Source organism: Lepisma saccharinum, chromosome 13, assembly GCF_977018435.1.
Source record: "Lepisma saccharinum chromosome 13, izLepSacc3.1, whole genome shotgun sequence".
Taxonomy (NCBI): domain Eukaryota; kingdom Metazoa; phylum Arthropoda; class Insecta; order Zygentoma; family Lepismatidae; genus Lepisma; species Lepisma saccharinum.
Genome location: NC_139241.1, coordinates 60,264,945 through 60,280,655, shown reverse-complemented (window position 1 = coordinate 60,280,655; position 15,711 = coordinate 60,264,945). Strand labels below are relative to the sequence as shown.

At 37.9% G+C, this 15,711-nt stretch overlaps 1 protein-coding gene across 6 annotated transcripts in view; it reads left to right on the top strand.

Annotated features, from left to right (window-relative positions):
* The window catches only part of Wnk (Wnk kinase), a 161,587-nt gene that overhangs the window by 119,105 nt on the left and 26,771 nt on the right, over positions 1 to 15,711 (top strand). For all 6 annotated transcript variants that reach the window (XM_083134274.1, XM_083134273.1, XM_083134271.1 and 3 more), the window contains 4 exons: positions 5,917 to 6,173; positions 9,861 to 10,050; positions 13,220 to 13,552; positions 14,991 to 15,095. In XM_083134274.1, the coding sequence (XP_082990400.1) occupies positions 5,917 to 6,173; positions 9,861 to 10,050; positions 13,220 to 13,552; positions 14,991 to 15,095 (885 nt within the window). The remainder of the gene's footprint in view (positions 1 to 5,916; positions 6,174 to 9,860; positions 10,051 to 13,219; positions 13,553 to 14,990; positions 15,096 to 15,711) is intronic.

The following is a 15,711-nucleotide window of genomic DNA, read 5'->3' as shown; positions in this document are numbered from 1 at the left end:
ATAACCAAATCCACCAAACTACCCATTTACAGATATTATGTCCTATTAAAATTACATGCCAAATGGGTTACACCCTGAGGAAGCTGAGCTGTACCTCATGCTAAGGTTTTGTGTTGCATCTAATTCCGTGTCATGGAAACATTGAGGAACCAAAAAATAAAAATATGTTGTTGTTAATTTTATTTGTATAAATAGACATTCTGAACATTCCCAAGAGTTTCTACAACAGCCCTTTAGTATTTTAATTACACACAAACCTAATTAATCACTGCACATTTTTCATGAAAACCACATAAAGTCTTTACATGGGCCGTATTATAAACAATACTAAAAATAGTATAAAATTAGTTACAAAAACTACTTACATAAGTGAGTATGCAATTGTTGAAGTAATATTATATTATATAGTGAGTAATACGCACCCAGCCACAATATGTTATGGGCCTTATTATGGCCATTTTGCTTCTAAATTTGCCTTTAGATCCTCCTAAAACAGACATTAGTTATGATCACTGTGGTGTTCAATTTATCATTATTCACCTTCTTTGCAGAGGGTGACGAAAACACGAAATGTGAAATAACACATTGTAATGTTAATTTTTAATGTTTCTGAAAGGTGTGAGGTGCATTTTCCTACTCTGTTTTATCACGAAATGATGCAAAATGACGGAACTGCAAAATGCAAAATATACTCTTATACACAAAATGTAGAGTTTATTTACAGACGCTACACTTTCTGAAGTTTGAGTTATCCTGTGAGTTATGCAATTCACAGAAAATTTATTAATTCTGCTGTAAATATTTGAGAAGCAAGAATGGACCCCTTTACATAGGAATACAGTTAATACTCTGGTAACTACATAAATGTACTATTAACAGGGTTATGTTTATTATTGTAATAAGTGCAGTTTTTAAATCAAATTTTGGATTATGTTCACAATTTTGAAACCAAAATGTCATTTTATATACTGCTTTTGATCCATTTTTTCACCGCTATAACACTGAAATTTTATTTTATTTACCACTTTTGAACCCAAAATTGATTCTGTTTTTGTACCGAAATTTTGCTTTTTTATTTAACAAAAATTGTGCCTCTAGGTATAGTACAAGAAAGTGTTCATGGGCATAATAAGGTGTGGCTATCCTTTTCATTTGACGCATAAGTTATAATCTTATTACAAAGGAATTCTATTAATATTACATAATAAAGTACCTACTTAATGTAAAGTTGGATAAGTAAGTACTTTATCCTGCTATATTAATTTGCTACCACATTTTTTCATTCTCTGAAACATAGAATATGTACAAATGTAAATTTCCTTGTATTTTCTTTAATTTTTGTTCATGCTATGTAACAATAATTAGCATTCATGCTTATCTTTATTCATGTGGTGATTATCTTGCTTTGCAGTTCTGCTGTGTTGTGCCAATGTGCAGCTTTATAGTATTGTTAAACAAATTTTAACAGTGGTGTATGCATGAGAGACTACACTAAAAGTTAGTGTACACTCTGTTCACATAAAGTGGCACATTTTATAAGGTTGGACAGTTGAAGTATGTCCCACTTTATCTGAACACAAGTACACAATATTTTGTTGATTTCTATCCTGTTGAATATTAACATTTACATTTTCCAGCCAAAGAAAAATTAATGTGTGTATTAAAATGCAATTTAGGAAATTATATCAAAATTGAAGATAGCAAGCAAACTAAGCTAATTTTGACACTATTAAGGTAATGCAATATATATTTCTCAATTTGCATTAATGTGATAACTAACAATGCTTTAATACAGGCACTTACCTGAAAATTTTGTTCCTAAATAACAGGGCAGTACAGCACACTTCTGTGTTTTTTTGTTTGTTTTTTTACATTTTCGATTCATTTTATCCTTATCTACTAGGGTCGAGGTATATTAATGCCAAATAATATTTTGCATCAATGTTGTATGGAAAAAAATGGATATTGTGATAAAATGTTTTAATATTTTGATGCAATTCGTGAATATTTTAATGTTAAAAAAATAAACTTAAATTGATGGATATAATTGTAGTGGAATACTTGCCCATTCATGTTAATGTAAATTTTTGATTGATTTTTCGATAGACCAACTGGGGAACATAATTATATGAATATGTAAATATTAGTGGATTGGTGAATGCGTGATCTTCATTAAATAATATTTTGAGGAATTCCTTACACACTTTAGTATATGAAGAACATTTTAAAATACCAAATATTGAAATAAATTTGAAGCTGAATTTAGTAATCTATTCTGTGGCTTTTAGTTGGTCAATATTTACTCTGCCAGACAAATGTGTCGGAACAACATAAATAATTATTAAACTTCATCCATGAGCAAAATTATTCTGGATGATTATGATAATAACATGAATATATATATGGTAGGTATCATTGCAAATAATGAAAGAAATAATGCTGCAGAAAATTATGTAGATTAATTTGCAAACTACCTTGCTAGGAAAAAAGTAAAGTGGATAAATAGTTTCAGAAGCAAGTTCTGGCAAAAGAAGTATGCAAATGTACCCAGAGCTTACACTTTGTCATCAATGTGAAATATTTGCATTCCATACTTTCTAGAACACTAAGTCACTACATTAAGATATTGGAACTGTCAAGAAACAAAAGAAAATTTCTCAAGAGATACATCCATGTTATAACATGTATTTGCAAAGACATGATGAAACAAGTGTTTTCCGATTCGAACAAAGTGTTTTCTTTGCAGTGGTTGATTCTCGATTTGGAATTTTTAAGCTTCTTTCCCACTTTTAGTTTCATTGATCAAAATTTGTCCATTTAACACTATAAGAAGATTGCTCATAGACAATATGGGAACAAATTGACGCAAATAAGATGTAATTGCATAGGAAAGAAATTGCAAGTGTTACTTTGTTTTTGCATGGGGAAAGTACAAGACTGTGAATCTCTTGTGGCAATTTTTTAAAGTTCTGAATAACAAGTACGTATGCATTGTACAGGGTAGTGTATGAAGGGCAGTATATTGTTTTTGGTGCAACTTATTGTGTGCAATTTTGCAGTTTTGTTACTTTGCTTGTTTGTGTGTTCATAAAATTACTAACTAACTATTAAATTTAAATTACTTTTCACTTTATCAGTTTCAGTATTATTATTCACAAATAATTGTCTTTAAACTCATTTTAATTTTATGGGTAAGAATAAATTTCATATAAGTACTGTTGTTAGGAGTACAGTTATGGTTACATTTCAGTTGTTTGCAAACTATTCAATGTACTACTGCCATTTCCTAAGTAATATTTTGGTGATGCTGATAACACTAGGGAACAGCCATTTTGTATCCTGTTAGCGAATATGTGTTCGTAACTAATTTCAGATTTGCCACTCAATTTTCTCCATCACGTACCATTTTCGGGATACGCGTGATGTCATGCATGGTATAATACGGGTAATTTATACATCACTGAATTCCACTTTCTTGTAATCTGGCAACACTGCAAACTGTTTGAGTGCCAAATCATGATGTATACTTTCAGTCGTCTCTTTTGTGCTGCTATGTGAGGTTTATTGTAATGCTGTTTGCTACAATAAGAGATATTACTACATATTGTAAGAAACAAACATGCAGTTTACAGCATTTGTAGTGACACAGTGGACTGTGCTGTGATAAACTATGTCGACTGAAAGAATCCGTTAGCTGTGTATATTATCCTAACACATTCTGTTACATTTCTGACCACTCCAAAATTGCAATGTAAAAACATCACAAATTGTGTAAAGATAGTGTACCGACTGTACTTTGGTTGTCGCTGGGAGATCAAGACCACCCGTGGGCCTCACATGGTACATGTCATAGTTGTGCTGCTAACATTAAGAGAAAGGTTGAACATTATTCATTCAGTTCCTTTTGATGTGTGTATGCTATGGCTTCAACCAAGGGACCACATGACAGATTGTTATTTTTGGCGCACCGTAATGCGTGGCTATTCCTCGAAGAATAAAAGCATAATCATATGCTGATGTGCCCCCCCCCCCCCCCCTCATTGAAGTCTGTACCACATAGTGAGGGATTCCCGGATTCCCAGTTCCTAAATCACTATCCATCAAAGTGGAATAGAACATTTCTGATGACCAGGAACGTTCTTTCAAATATAAAGGATAGGCCTCCCCCATGGTGCAGTGGTAGCGTCATTGCCTTGTAATCAAGGGGTCCTGGGTTTGATTCCCGGTGGAGGCACAAGTGGTTCGGATCCCACTTTAAACTGTAGGTCCAGTCCCGATTAGCCTTACTGTGCATAAAGTGGACTTAAAACACCAACTCAAACCAAATATAAAGGATAGTGTTAGATAGAAAAAGATAGGTAGGTTAGTTTTTTGCACGATAAATTTCAAATCTTTTATTTCATCTGGAAATTAATTGAATAATATCGCCAGATGTCGGCACACCTGGTACTGCACTCTGACATGACCAATGTTGGCAGTACACTTCGTAATTTTTTGAAGAAACATTTTTTTTATGAATATGGCATGATTAACCCCATAAATCTGTAATGCTTAAAATTACTACCATATCCCCTAATGTGCCTTCATGGCACGATGCTATATGCACGGGGAACTTTACCTTTTTTTTATCGTTCTTTTATAAATTCGTTAAATACCCATTAAGACCATCGACACACACAGAAAATTATTGCAAGCGACTCCATATCTGTCTTTCCTCTATGTTTTTCTTTCCTTCACAAGCTTTATTCCATACTGAACGTTCATGCAGAGAATTTTTTCATGTTTAATGTTTAAAGAATATCTATATAGATAAAGTTAATAACTAATTTAGGTTCATATGTCTGTCGTTTTTAGTAGAAAAATTAAGTTCATTCAAAGTCTCAGTTGTGTAACTTTTGATACACCTTGTATATCTCGGAAATACACAAATTTTGAGACTTTCACTAAATTCCTCTCACCGAAATTAGTAAAGAACACATTATTTCATCCAGGATACAGAAAAAAAAAGTTGAAATCTCAAGTATTGTATCATGTGAAAAGCTGGGATGTTTGGGAAAGTATAACCACTGCAACAGTTGCCCTTGATCCTCACATTTTGAAAAGAATTGAAGGAAACTTGAAAAAGTTAAGACTGGTGGCAGACATGTGGAGCACGTTTTCCATTGGTTCCAGGCTTTGTTGTCACCCTGTATCTAAGTCATTACAATGGGTGAGTGAATGAACTGAGTGTTTAGACATTTACTTTACAAAATTGTCATTTGGATTATACAGGGTTAGTCAAAATTAATTATGTTAACATTAAATGGGACAAACCAATCCATTAGTGTTAACATAATTTTGACTAACCCTGTATATTTGTAACCATAAAAACAATTAGCTGGAAGAAGTTTGCACTGAGTGAAGGCTATTTACAGCTATATTGGATTGGAAAATTATTGGTAATTTCTTCAATAAAGATATCGATAGAATACTTGCTTCCCTGATGACATAGTGGAACGTCGTCACCTTGTAATCAAAGGTTCTCAGGTTCGATACCTGATGGAGGCACATTGCACAGTGGTTTGAATCCAACTTTAAACTGTAAGTCCAGTCCCGATTAGCCTATTTGTGCATGAAGTGGATTTACAAGAATTCAAACAAAACAAAACTGCTAGAGTACCGATTAATCTGCCTTATGTCTGATAATTAGTATAAATTTTAAATGAGTAATGTGGGGCAAATTCATGTGTAATTGATATTTATAAAATTACAACTGAAATGTAAATACAAACTAGAAATTTGAATGACTACAAGAATTGGCTAATTAAAATTTCATTGGCGTTGGTATGTAATTGTAGAAGTATTGTTGAACCCAAATTAAGCTATCAGAATGCTTGTTATCAGCAAGAATATAATGATCGCCATGAATTTTTTCAGGATAATTCACCCATCCAAGATGTAACAATTTCCTCGGATGGCACAGTTCCAGGTGGTTCAGATGGGGGCTTATTCTCGGCTGTCCCGTCTCCCCCTCATTATGTCACACCACAGCAGTCCACACCTCAGCAGACCACACCGCAAGAAGTGACTCCCCAGCAGCACACTCCAGACAACACCATAACAGCAGCAGGTGCTGTGGACATCCACACAAAGCTCTCGCAGCAGAATTCTTTGGACAGAGTATCCGAACACAGGTAAGGAGCACAGTTTGTATTATTACGGGACTGACTCTGAGCATAGACATAACTCAGTGGGGGCAATGAGGCAGGCAACCCTCCCCCCCCCCCCCCCCAATTTTCAGGTTTATGTAAATTTACAGTTAAGAGTGCTTTTGTTAACCTCCTGGAGCAAAGTAACAAGCATTTTTTTATGATTTTGCAAATGTAACAGTTATTTATCAGGATAGTCCTGGGTGATACTTTTATGAACTTAAAAACTTTTTGATTCTGCCCCCCCCCCTCCCCCCACACAAAGTTATGCCCATGACTCTAACGATTCCTTTATTATGTAGATATAAGAGTGCAACTATACTTCACACTAAATATATATTGTACGCGAAGGATGAGCAGACTTTAACACAATTTTAAAATTAAACAATACAACTCAGCTTCCTAAATATTATTTCACTTTAAATCATTCATACAAACTCATTTGTGATTTTTAACACAGGACATTTTAAGTCAATCTTCTTACATATAACAAAAACGAATCAACAACTTAAAAGTACATCGACGTTGATACAGCGTTCTTAATCTCAATGGGTACCTGTTTTTATAAGCTTGTGTATAATAGAAATAAAGTGAATACAGTAGACTCGCGATTAACCGAGGGAGTGGTTGGAAAACATCGAGCTTCATAACGCACCCCCTGTTTGTTTATGGAGTCAAGTCACCGTCCGCGCTGCACGTGTTCGTTACATTGTCGGTGTATCCGATTGTTACGGTGGTGTTTAACTCTGTGTAGGCCTATTCTAAGCGGAAAAAGTAATCTTCTCATTTATGTTGTACTAGTAATAAATAATTACTATACAGTTTTAAGTGTTGTTTCGTTATTTACGACCTATTAGCACATTATCTCCGTATTATCAGAGTTTTTCCATATCCGAGGTAATATCGGTCCCAATTAGCTCATATAATCGCGTGTCTACTGTATTGTTATTTGTGAATGTAGAAGACAGTCACAAGGGAATTCCTTCTGCATTAAGTGAAATAGTAGGCAACCTTGTGATTTTGCTTTGTTTTATCAAACCTGTGCAGAAGTGAGTGACTGAAACCACACCTGGTATGAATAATTGTGGGCTCACCCTCATACATAACAAGGTGACTGCAGTGGGTTTTGCATTTGAAGGAGGAAGTGTTAATTTAGTCATTTACTTTACAAAGCTATATGATATATATTAGAGTGGAACTCCGATTTTAGGTTTTCCTGCGTTATACATTCAATCTTAATGGTCCCAACATAATAAAATGTTGTAAAATTTTGCTTAATTTTACGTTTTCCTGCATTTTAAGTTTTCTTCAGCTTGGTCACCTGAAAAACTTAAAAATCGAGGTTCCATTGTAATTACATGTTTATATCCATAAAAATAAATGGAATAGTTTAGCAGTAAATTTTATAGATATACCAGATGATTAAACAGCATTGCCCAGGTATTTATTTATCCCAATATTCTATTAGACAGGAAAATAATGAATTCTAACTATAGTGCAAAATGAACTTGAAGTTGAACGACGGCATTGGGAGTGTCACTATTCATCTTAGCGACCCCGTAAACTATGGATTCCATACTAATATCGGTAGTTTTACATGTCACCCCCTTCCCACCCGCATCCCTAGGGGTGTCTTGGAGTTGAACGGCATTGGGAGTGTCACTATTCATCTTAGCGACCACGTAAACTATGGATTCCACACTACTTTCGGTCATTTTCGCAACACAAAGTCATATCAGCCTAAATGTTAGACAACCCGAGAAAGACTATCGTTGTGCGTGATTGCATAGAGTCACGGATGTTTGTTTGTGCTGAATTTAATATTGGTCGTTCGCGATTACTTTTACAATGTCACCTCTTGCCACCCCACCCCTAGGGGTGCCAGGGGTGTCTTACCCCAAAAATATTATTTCCAGATTGCAAGTGATACGTGTACCAAGTTTGGTTGAAATTGCTCCAAGCTATTGGAGAGTTATGCCGCAACAAACATATATACTGCGTGAGGCACCTAAAAGTACCACCTGAAATAGCGAAGAAACCAGAAACAGTAGCGATGTGAGGTTTGCAGGAAACAATAATATCAAATGGGGCTCGTAAATCGGAGGTATGGGGTGGGTCGAAAAATATCGACAAATGGGGCATCTGGAGCAAAGTCATATTTTTTTAAATGGAATGATATACAATAACATGCATAATATAAAAGAGCACATGCAGAGAAACACAACGCCGTTGGTCTCATGCATCTACTGCACATAGGAACGAAGATGCCCCATTTGTCGATATTTTTCGACCCACCCCATACCTCCGATTTACGAGCCCCATTTGATATTATTGTTTCCCGCAAACCTCACATCGCTACTGTTTCTGGTTTCTTCGCTATTTCAGGTGGTACTTTTAGGTGCCTCACGCGGTATATATATAGATACCAGGTATCCAAAAAAGTTCATGCCGTATTTTGCAGTGAGAAATAAAGACTGTAATTTCTGGCAAATGTGTTTTATTCAGCAAAATAAGCTCCTTCAGCTTCAATTACATGTTCCCAACAAGATACAAGCTTATAAATCCTGCGTTTGTAAAAGTTCTGGTCCCTAGAAGCAAAAAATTGTCCTATGACCTGCGTGACATCATCTCGGTTTTGGAACTGTTGCTCACGCAAATGGTTATCCATGGCTAAAAACAAGTGAAAGTCGGATGGGGCAATGTCCAGGGAGTAAGGAGGATGAGGTAAAATTTCCCAACCAAGTGTGTTGATTACATCCTTGGTCGCTTTCTCCGTATGAGGTCTAGCGTTGTCTTGAAGAAGGGTCACTCCTTTCCTGTTGACTAGTGCTGACTGCTTCGAACGCAGTGCAGCTGCAACCCTTTGCAACTGGGACGAGTATACCTCGGATGTGATGGTTTTGCCATGCTCTAGGAATTCAAAGTGCACAACACCAGCGCTGGTCCACCAAACACAGAGCAGTACCTTCTGTTGATGAATGTTTTCTTTGGTGGCCAATGCAACAGAACCAGGGGACGATCAATGATGTTTTCTTTTATGGTTACTGTATAACACCCATTTCTCATCACATGTCAATATCTGGTCCAGGAATGGGCCTTTCTTGTGGCGTGACAGCAATGATGCGCAAATGGTGAGCCGCTGGCATTTGCTTTCCTCGGACAAAACGTGAGGAACCCACTTACTGAGCTTCCAAGTCTTTTCAAGGTTGTGCAGATGCAATCGAATGGTTTCCTCCGACACTCCAAACCCTTGTGCAAGTTCTTTGCACGTTTGCTGTGGATCATGCTCGATGGTCTCCTTCAGCAGGGCTTTGTTGATATGCATATGTTTTGAGCAGCGGCTGCAGCATTGCTGCCCAATTTGAATTCATACAGTAAACACAGCCGTAAAATGTCCTTTGACACTGACATGTTTCCTTCAAGATTGTAGTTCCTACAGACCTGCTGTCTATGCGACCGACATGCCTCCCAACTCTGCACTGACTGACGGTTGCCGGGAATGTAAACTTCTCACGTCATCCAGACACGGTTGCCGACACATGCCGTGTGACTTTCACTTTTCGTTCCAGCAGCACGAACTTTTTTGGATACCTGGTAGATAGGGGTGGTATGTTTGATTTTGAAAGTCTTACCATGTCATAAATATTTTTAACGTCATTGTTTTACTTTCAGTGGACCACAAACAATAGCCGACCTGCAGCAGAAGCTCCTTCAACTCACATCACAGCCTTCGGAGCTTCTGATTCATGGAACCCCTCCATCTCATCCTGCCACGCCTCACTTAGCTCAGAACTATGACACGTACATGCAGAATTTGCAACAGAAGCTTGCCAACATCTCAATGCCAGGAGGTCAGCAGCTGGTAAGGTCACATTTATAATTTCTTTTTCTTTCCACTTTGTAGTAATGTAAAGGTAAAGATGAAATATGCACTGACATTTATTCCAGTCATCATCTATAGCATCTAAGTTCTCTCTAAATGGGGTATATGGTACCCTTATTTTTCAACTGCAGTTCTTCTAAAAAAAAATCTTCAACCAACATCATTAAAATGAAATTAACAATATCAGTTTTATGAGTTCTAATGTGATCATCGATTTCCAAATTAGTGTTAATTGGAATTTTTTGGTGTTCAAAATCAGCAACTGCCAAATTAATTTAATGGTCTGGTGTGAGAAAACTACAATATTTCATTGGATTCAGTGGTTGGCAGCTAATTTAAAGCTCATCGTATATTTGTCAACAAGCCAGTATAGTTTATGTACTAATATTTAATTTCAATAATACCTATTAATTAATGTATAAAGGTTAAGAAATAGTAAGTTATTTTCAAGTTGGGTCAAGGTATAGACTTTAAATTAAAAAAATAACCTCTCACGAAGGTTGAGAACCACTGATCTGTATAAGCTAGATGCCAGTGGGTTTTTTTTTCTGCAATGTACGAGGTGGTATCAAAATGTTTCGAGACTAGCTCTGTTTACAAGAAAGTACTTTATTTATCTACGTTTACACCACACAATCACCTTCAAAATAGTCACCTTGTACAGCAATACAGCGCTCCCAGTGTTTCTGCCACTGCGGAATGCATCCTGGAAGTCTTTTTTTCGAAACGTATCAAGCATCTTCTGCGATTCGTGCTGGATCTCCGCAATGGTGTGAAAACGGCGACCTTTGAGCTGGATCTTCAGCTTCGTTAAGATGGCAAAGTCCGCAGGAGCCAAATCTGGTAAGTAGGGTGGGTGCGGAAGTGCGATCATCTTGTTTCTGGTGAGAAACTCACGTGTGAGGAGAGCACGGTGACAGGGTGCATTGTCGTCGTGGATCAGCCAGTTTTTTGCGTGCCACAGATCCGGTCACTTTCGCCAAATGTCCTCCCTCATATGCCTTAAAACCTGGCAGTAGAACTTGCTATTGACGGTCTGGCGCCTGGGGATGAATTTGTGATGCACAATGCCGCAAATATCGAAAAAGACGATGAGCATGCACTTGGTCGAGCTGCAGACCTGCCTCGCCTTTTTATTAGTCGTGGAGATGATGGGCTCTTCCACTGTGAAGACTGTTGCTGTGTCTCAAGGTCGTACCCGTACACCCAAGTTTCGTCACCAGTAATGATCCTCGACATGAAGGACGGGTAATCCATGACACACTGACGGAGTTCTTGGCAGAGTTGGACACGGTGGTCCTTCTACTCCTGAGGATGAACTTGGCAGCAACACGGCGCATGTTCAAATCACACGTGAGTATTGCCTGCACTGTTCCGTATGAAACACCAACAATGGCTGCAATGTTGTGGATTGTTCTCCGACGATCCACATGCACAAGTTGCCGAATGGTTTCGACATTTTCGGATGTTGTGCTCGTTGAAGGTCGTCCTGATCTCTCGTCGTCTTCCTGTGATGTTCTTCCACTCTTGAAGTGCACGTGCCACTCAAAACACCTCGCACGACTCATTGCAGCATCGCCGTACACTTGCCGTATCATGTCAAGCGTCTCTGTGGCGGATTTGCCCAGTTTCACACAGAATTTCACGTTCGCTCGTTGTTCTAACATGCTGTCCATGATGAAATCGCAGACGTGGTAATGCACGTGGTCAGAAGAGCACCAGCTGTACAGCTCACGATGTACACAGGACCATGTCTCTTGGCACACTGACTTATGAAGGTTGGTGCTCCCTGTACCTGTGCATGCAGCCTTGCGCTGCCATCTGTTGGCATGTTACAGAACTAGTCTCGAACCTTTTTGATACCACCTTGTAAGCCTCAACATTGAGGCTATTTTCAGTATGGCATTTGAAATTTTTTTAAGTCATGAGTCTATTACATGATATATAGCCATGGCAGCAAACAAAATACTCAGGACACATTTTATGGTCATGTATCGACACTGTATGTTGTATTTTTATTTTATTCCAATCTTCTGCCACTTTTGGCTAATTGCGATGATGAGGATGAATGATGATTAGATGAAAATGGTGAAGGGACAATCAAAAAGAACACCCATTCCCAGCTGGGACTCATACGTCAATGTCAAGATTGAAAGTTGACCACTTAATGTACTTAACCAACTATGTTAATCTCTTGATGTTACCTTTCATGTTTATTATGGTGCTGCTGTATTTGTAGTTGTTGCTGGGTGTTTGGTATTTCCATACCTACCTACTTTATAGTAGGGTTGAGCTGATGTGACTTTGAACTGATACCGATACTTGAAAACTGTAATAATTAAAAGCTGTTCAAAATATTGATTAATATTAGTGTGTATGAAGTATTGCACTGCAATTATAAGCATTAATTTTAGGGTGTTCAGGAAAAGTCACATAAGTCAAAAACTCTGATTTTCTGTTACTTTTGTTTGTCACACTGAATCAATTAAAGAAAATATAAGAATAATTTTATATTGGGCACGTCTAAACATTCTAAACAGTGACAGTCCAACATGTATATCACGTCTGTAATGTTTGCTATTAAAAGAATAAACATTAATAACTGTCTGCTGTAAAATTGCATTTTTTTTGGCTTAAGTGCTTTTTCCAAAACAGCCTAGAATTTATCAGAGTTTCTCTTCAAAATATTCAAGAATTACATCTGAATTTTAAAATACCTGTTATGTAATCATCAAATAGAATTTTTCCATGTAATATTTGAGCAAATTAAATAGAAAATTTGAATTTTGCATAATTCCTAGGATAATTAAATTGCAAAAGTTTTGCATGGAATTTTTTTGCAGAATCTGTGGATAAAATCCAACATACTTTCCAATACCGATCCGAGCTGTTATCAGCCAATACCAATACATCGGCAGCAACTCAGCCCTACTTCATGGTCTGGTTGGGGGGGGGGGGGGCTCCTCGATGGTGCAGTGGTAACGTTATAGCCTTGTAATCAAGGGGTCCCGGGTTCAATACCCGGTGATGGCACATAGTGGTTCGGATTAGCCATACTGTGCATAAAGTGGACTTAAAAGAAAGAACTCAAACTTAATAGTCTGGTATATTACCTGCATATAACCTATTCGCTTCATTCCTCTTCTAGGGTCCGTTGTCTCCTCAAAGTACCCTGCATCCAGCAATGACAGCCCAGTGCCTTTCAGGGTTGGAAACTTTGCAGCAAGCCTCTGTCCTTGCAGCATCCCTTCCTATAGATATTGCATCAGATCCAGGACTGGCGTCGGGGATGATGGCAGTACGGCATGTGCCGCAAGTGCTCACAACCACAGGGAGCGAAGTTGTAAATTCTGGGACTCAGAGCAGCAGCGTGATGTCTCCAACGAGCTCAGCTCCTGCGCAGGCTGCAGCTAAGGAGGACCCTTCGAAATTGCAGCAGAGGCCTAGACCAGCAGCAATTGACTTGAGGGATCTTGAGCAGGTTAGTATTTCATGCGGTGAGAGATTGTATTGTTTCCTAAGGTGCTCACATGGCGTAAATTTGTATTTCTATGATTCTGCTGTTATTGTGTGACGGATTAATTTTGAAGGTCCACTGACTTAATTTTTCTTGAGTTATTGCATCTGGGAAGAAGGTGCTGTCATGGTACACATTACACTCAGTTGGTGAAAGTTCTGATTTCTGCCACTTAGTGATGTTGGGGAATGTAGAGTGGTGGGCTGTGCTTCAGGGACAACATAAAGAGATCCACATCCCACTGCCACCCTGTACTACAAAAAATCCCAGACAGCAAGAAGAGAGACACCAAACCTGCTGCAAAACTCTTGACTTCCAACCAAATAGGCATGAACCACATCATACCAAGTGCCATGGCACAACATTTCACATTCCTCCCAGAACTCTCACCATCCAAGTGTTAACCCTAGCTTACCGGGGGGTGCCAGGCTAACCTTTTTTTTTTTTGTGGGGGGAGAGATTGGGTTGTTTCCTAAGGTGCTCACAATGTTTGTTTTACTTTTGTTCGTAAATCATAAAAGTAACATACATAGGAGGCAGAATTCATTCAGTGATACTATCAATGGCCCGACATGACATTTATGCAAATAGTGAATGTGAATAATTGGTTCTTGTTTTTTTTGTTAATGATGGCAATTTTTGTAATGGTAATTTCTGCAATTGTTATGTGACTGTACGAAGGGAGCAGTGATTCAATAACAAAATGGTTTCTTGGATTTTAGTGATAAAAAATGTGAGAGACTCTAGACCTCCCCCCCCCCACCTCCATTAAGTTATTTTCTTAAGCTTAACGCCGACTGAGATCCCAGAAACGTGACACTCTGAACCACAGACTGGAAAATTCCATGTACCATGCCACCATGCTCCGAAACGTGGCGCACGAGCGGAATATTTTCCATGCTTGGCTACAGCGGGGCCGAGCATGATGCTTGCCGGAGCTAAACGAAGAAACATGGAATTGCACGAGACGGCATTTGGAGACATGTTGAATGAAAAATTTCCACCCTAGAAACCTGCAGAATTCTGTCATGGAAATTCCATGCTTCGGTTTTGTGCGTTTCACTGTAGTGGGTGTTACACAATTTGATTTCAATAGAAGCAGACAACAAAAGTTCTGTTTCCCCGCATCTCAGTGGGCGATATGCTTTATACGACAAGGGTATGTTTATTTTCTTGTATGGCAAGGGTAAGCTAGAGTTAACACTGGAGTGATGCAATGTCACCTCTGTCCCAGATGCCAGCGCCCCCGATAATGAAGGCAGTGGAACTTAAAAATTATTCAGTTGGAGAATGAGAAGAGCAATGTGCAATTGAGGTAAGTGAAGCAAGAACTGATGTTAAAGGAAAGGAAAAAATGCTGTACCCAGTGGTCCTGAATTGACAAATTTTAATGTACTTTTAGGAGCTGGTGAAGATTCATACAGGGTATAGGCGAGATGTGCCTGGACAAGTTTTGCTCCAGCAAACCACCATTGGCCAGGCTCTGACAGCAGCTGCTCCCACTCAGGTAAACCAGAAAACTTTCTAAGTGCATAAACTTGAATTAGTGAAGACACTTGACTTAATTATATTATTGGCTGTGTTATGATGTATGATATTATGAACACTTGTATTATCTCTTCAGTAATTTCATCCAATTTTGAAAAATCGGCATAATTCAAGTTTTCAAGGAATTATGTTTTCTACTGGAAGAATTTGGAAAACTTCGAGACAAAAACTGCAGAACATTTCATATGCTTTCAACAGTATGTGACGATTTGGGTTCCTGAAGAAGTTTGGTGCTCCAAGTATAGCACAGAAACTGAGCACGAATATGTACATGCTTTTTTCAATGTACATAAGTAATTGTACATAGAGCACTTACGTACTTATAACAAAGCACTTTTACATCATTCTATAGCAGCCAATCAATTTGAAATGTTATTTTCTCTAAAACTTGCATTGTAATAAACTGCTAGTCTACTGAAGATGGAGAATCAATCTACATAAGCAGTCATAAAGCTCTTAACTAAAGGAACAAAATACAATACAAGACTTTGAGAAGCTGTTTTCAATGGGCAGTCATCATTTACCAAGGTAGTTCAAGGATCAGTTTAATTTGATAATAATGAGCAATCAAATGA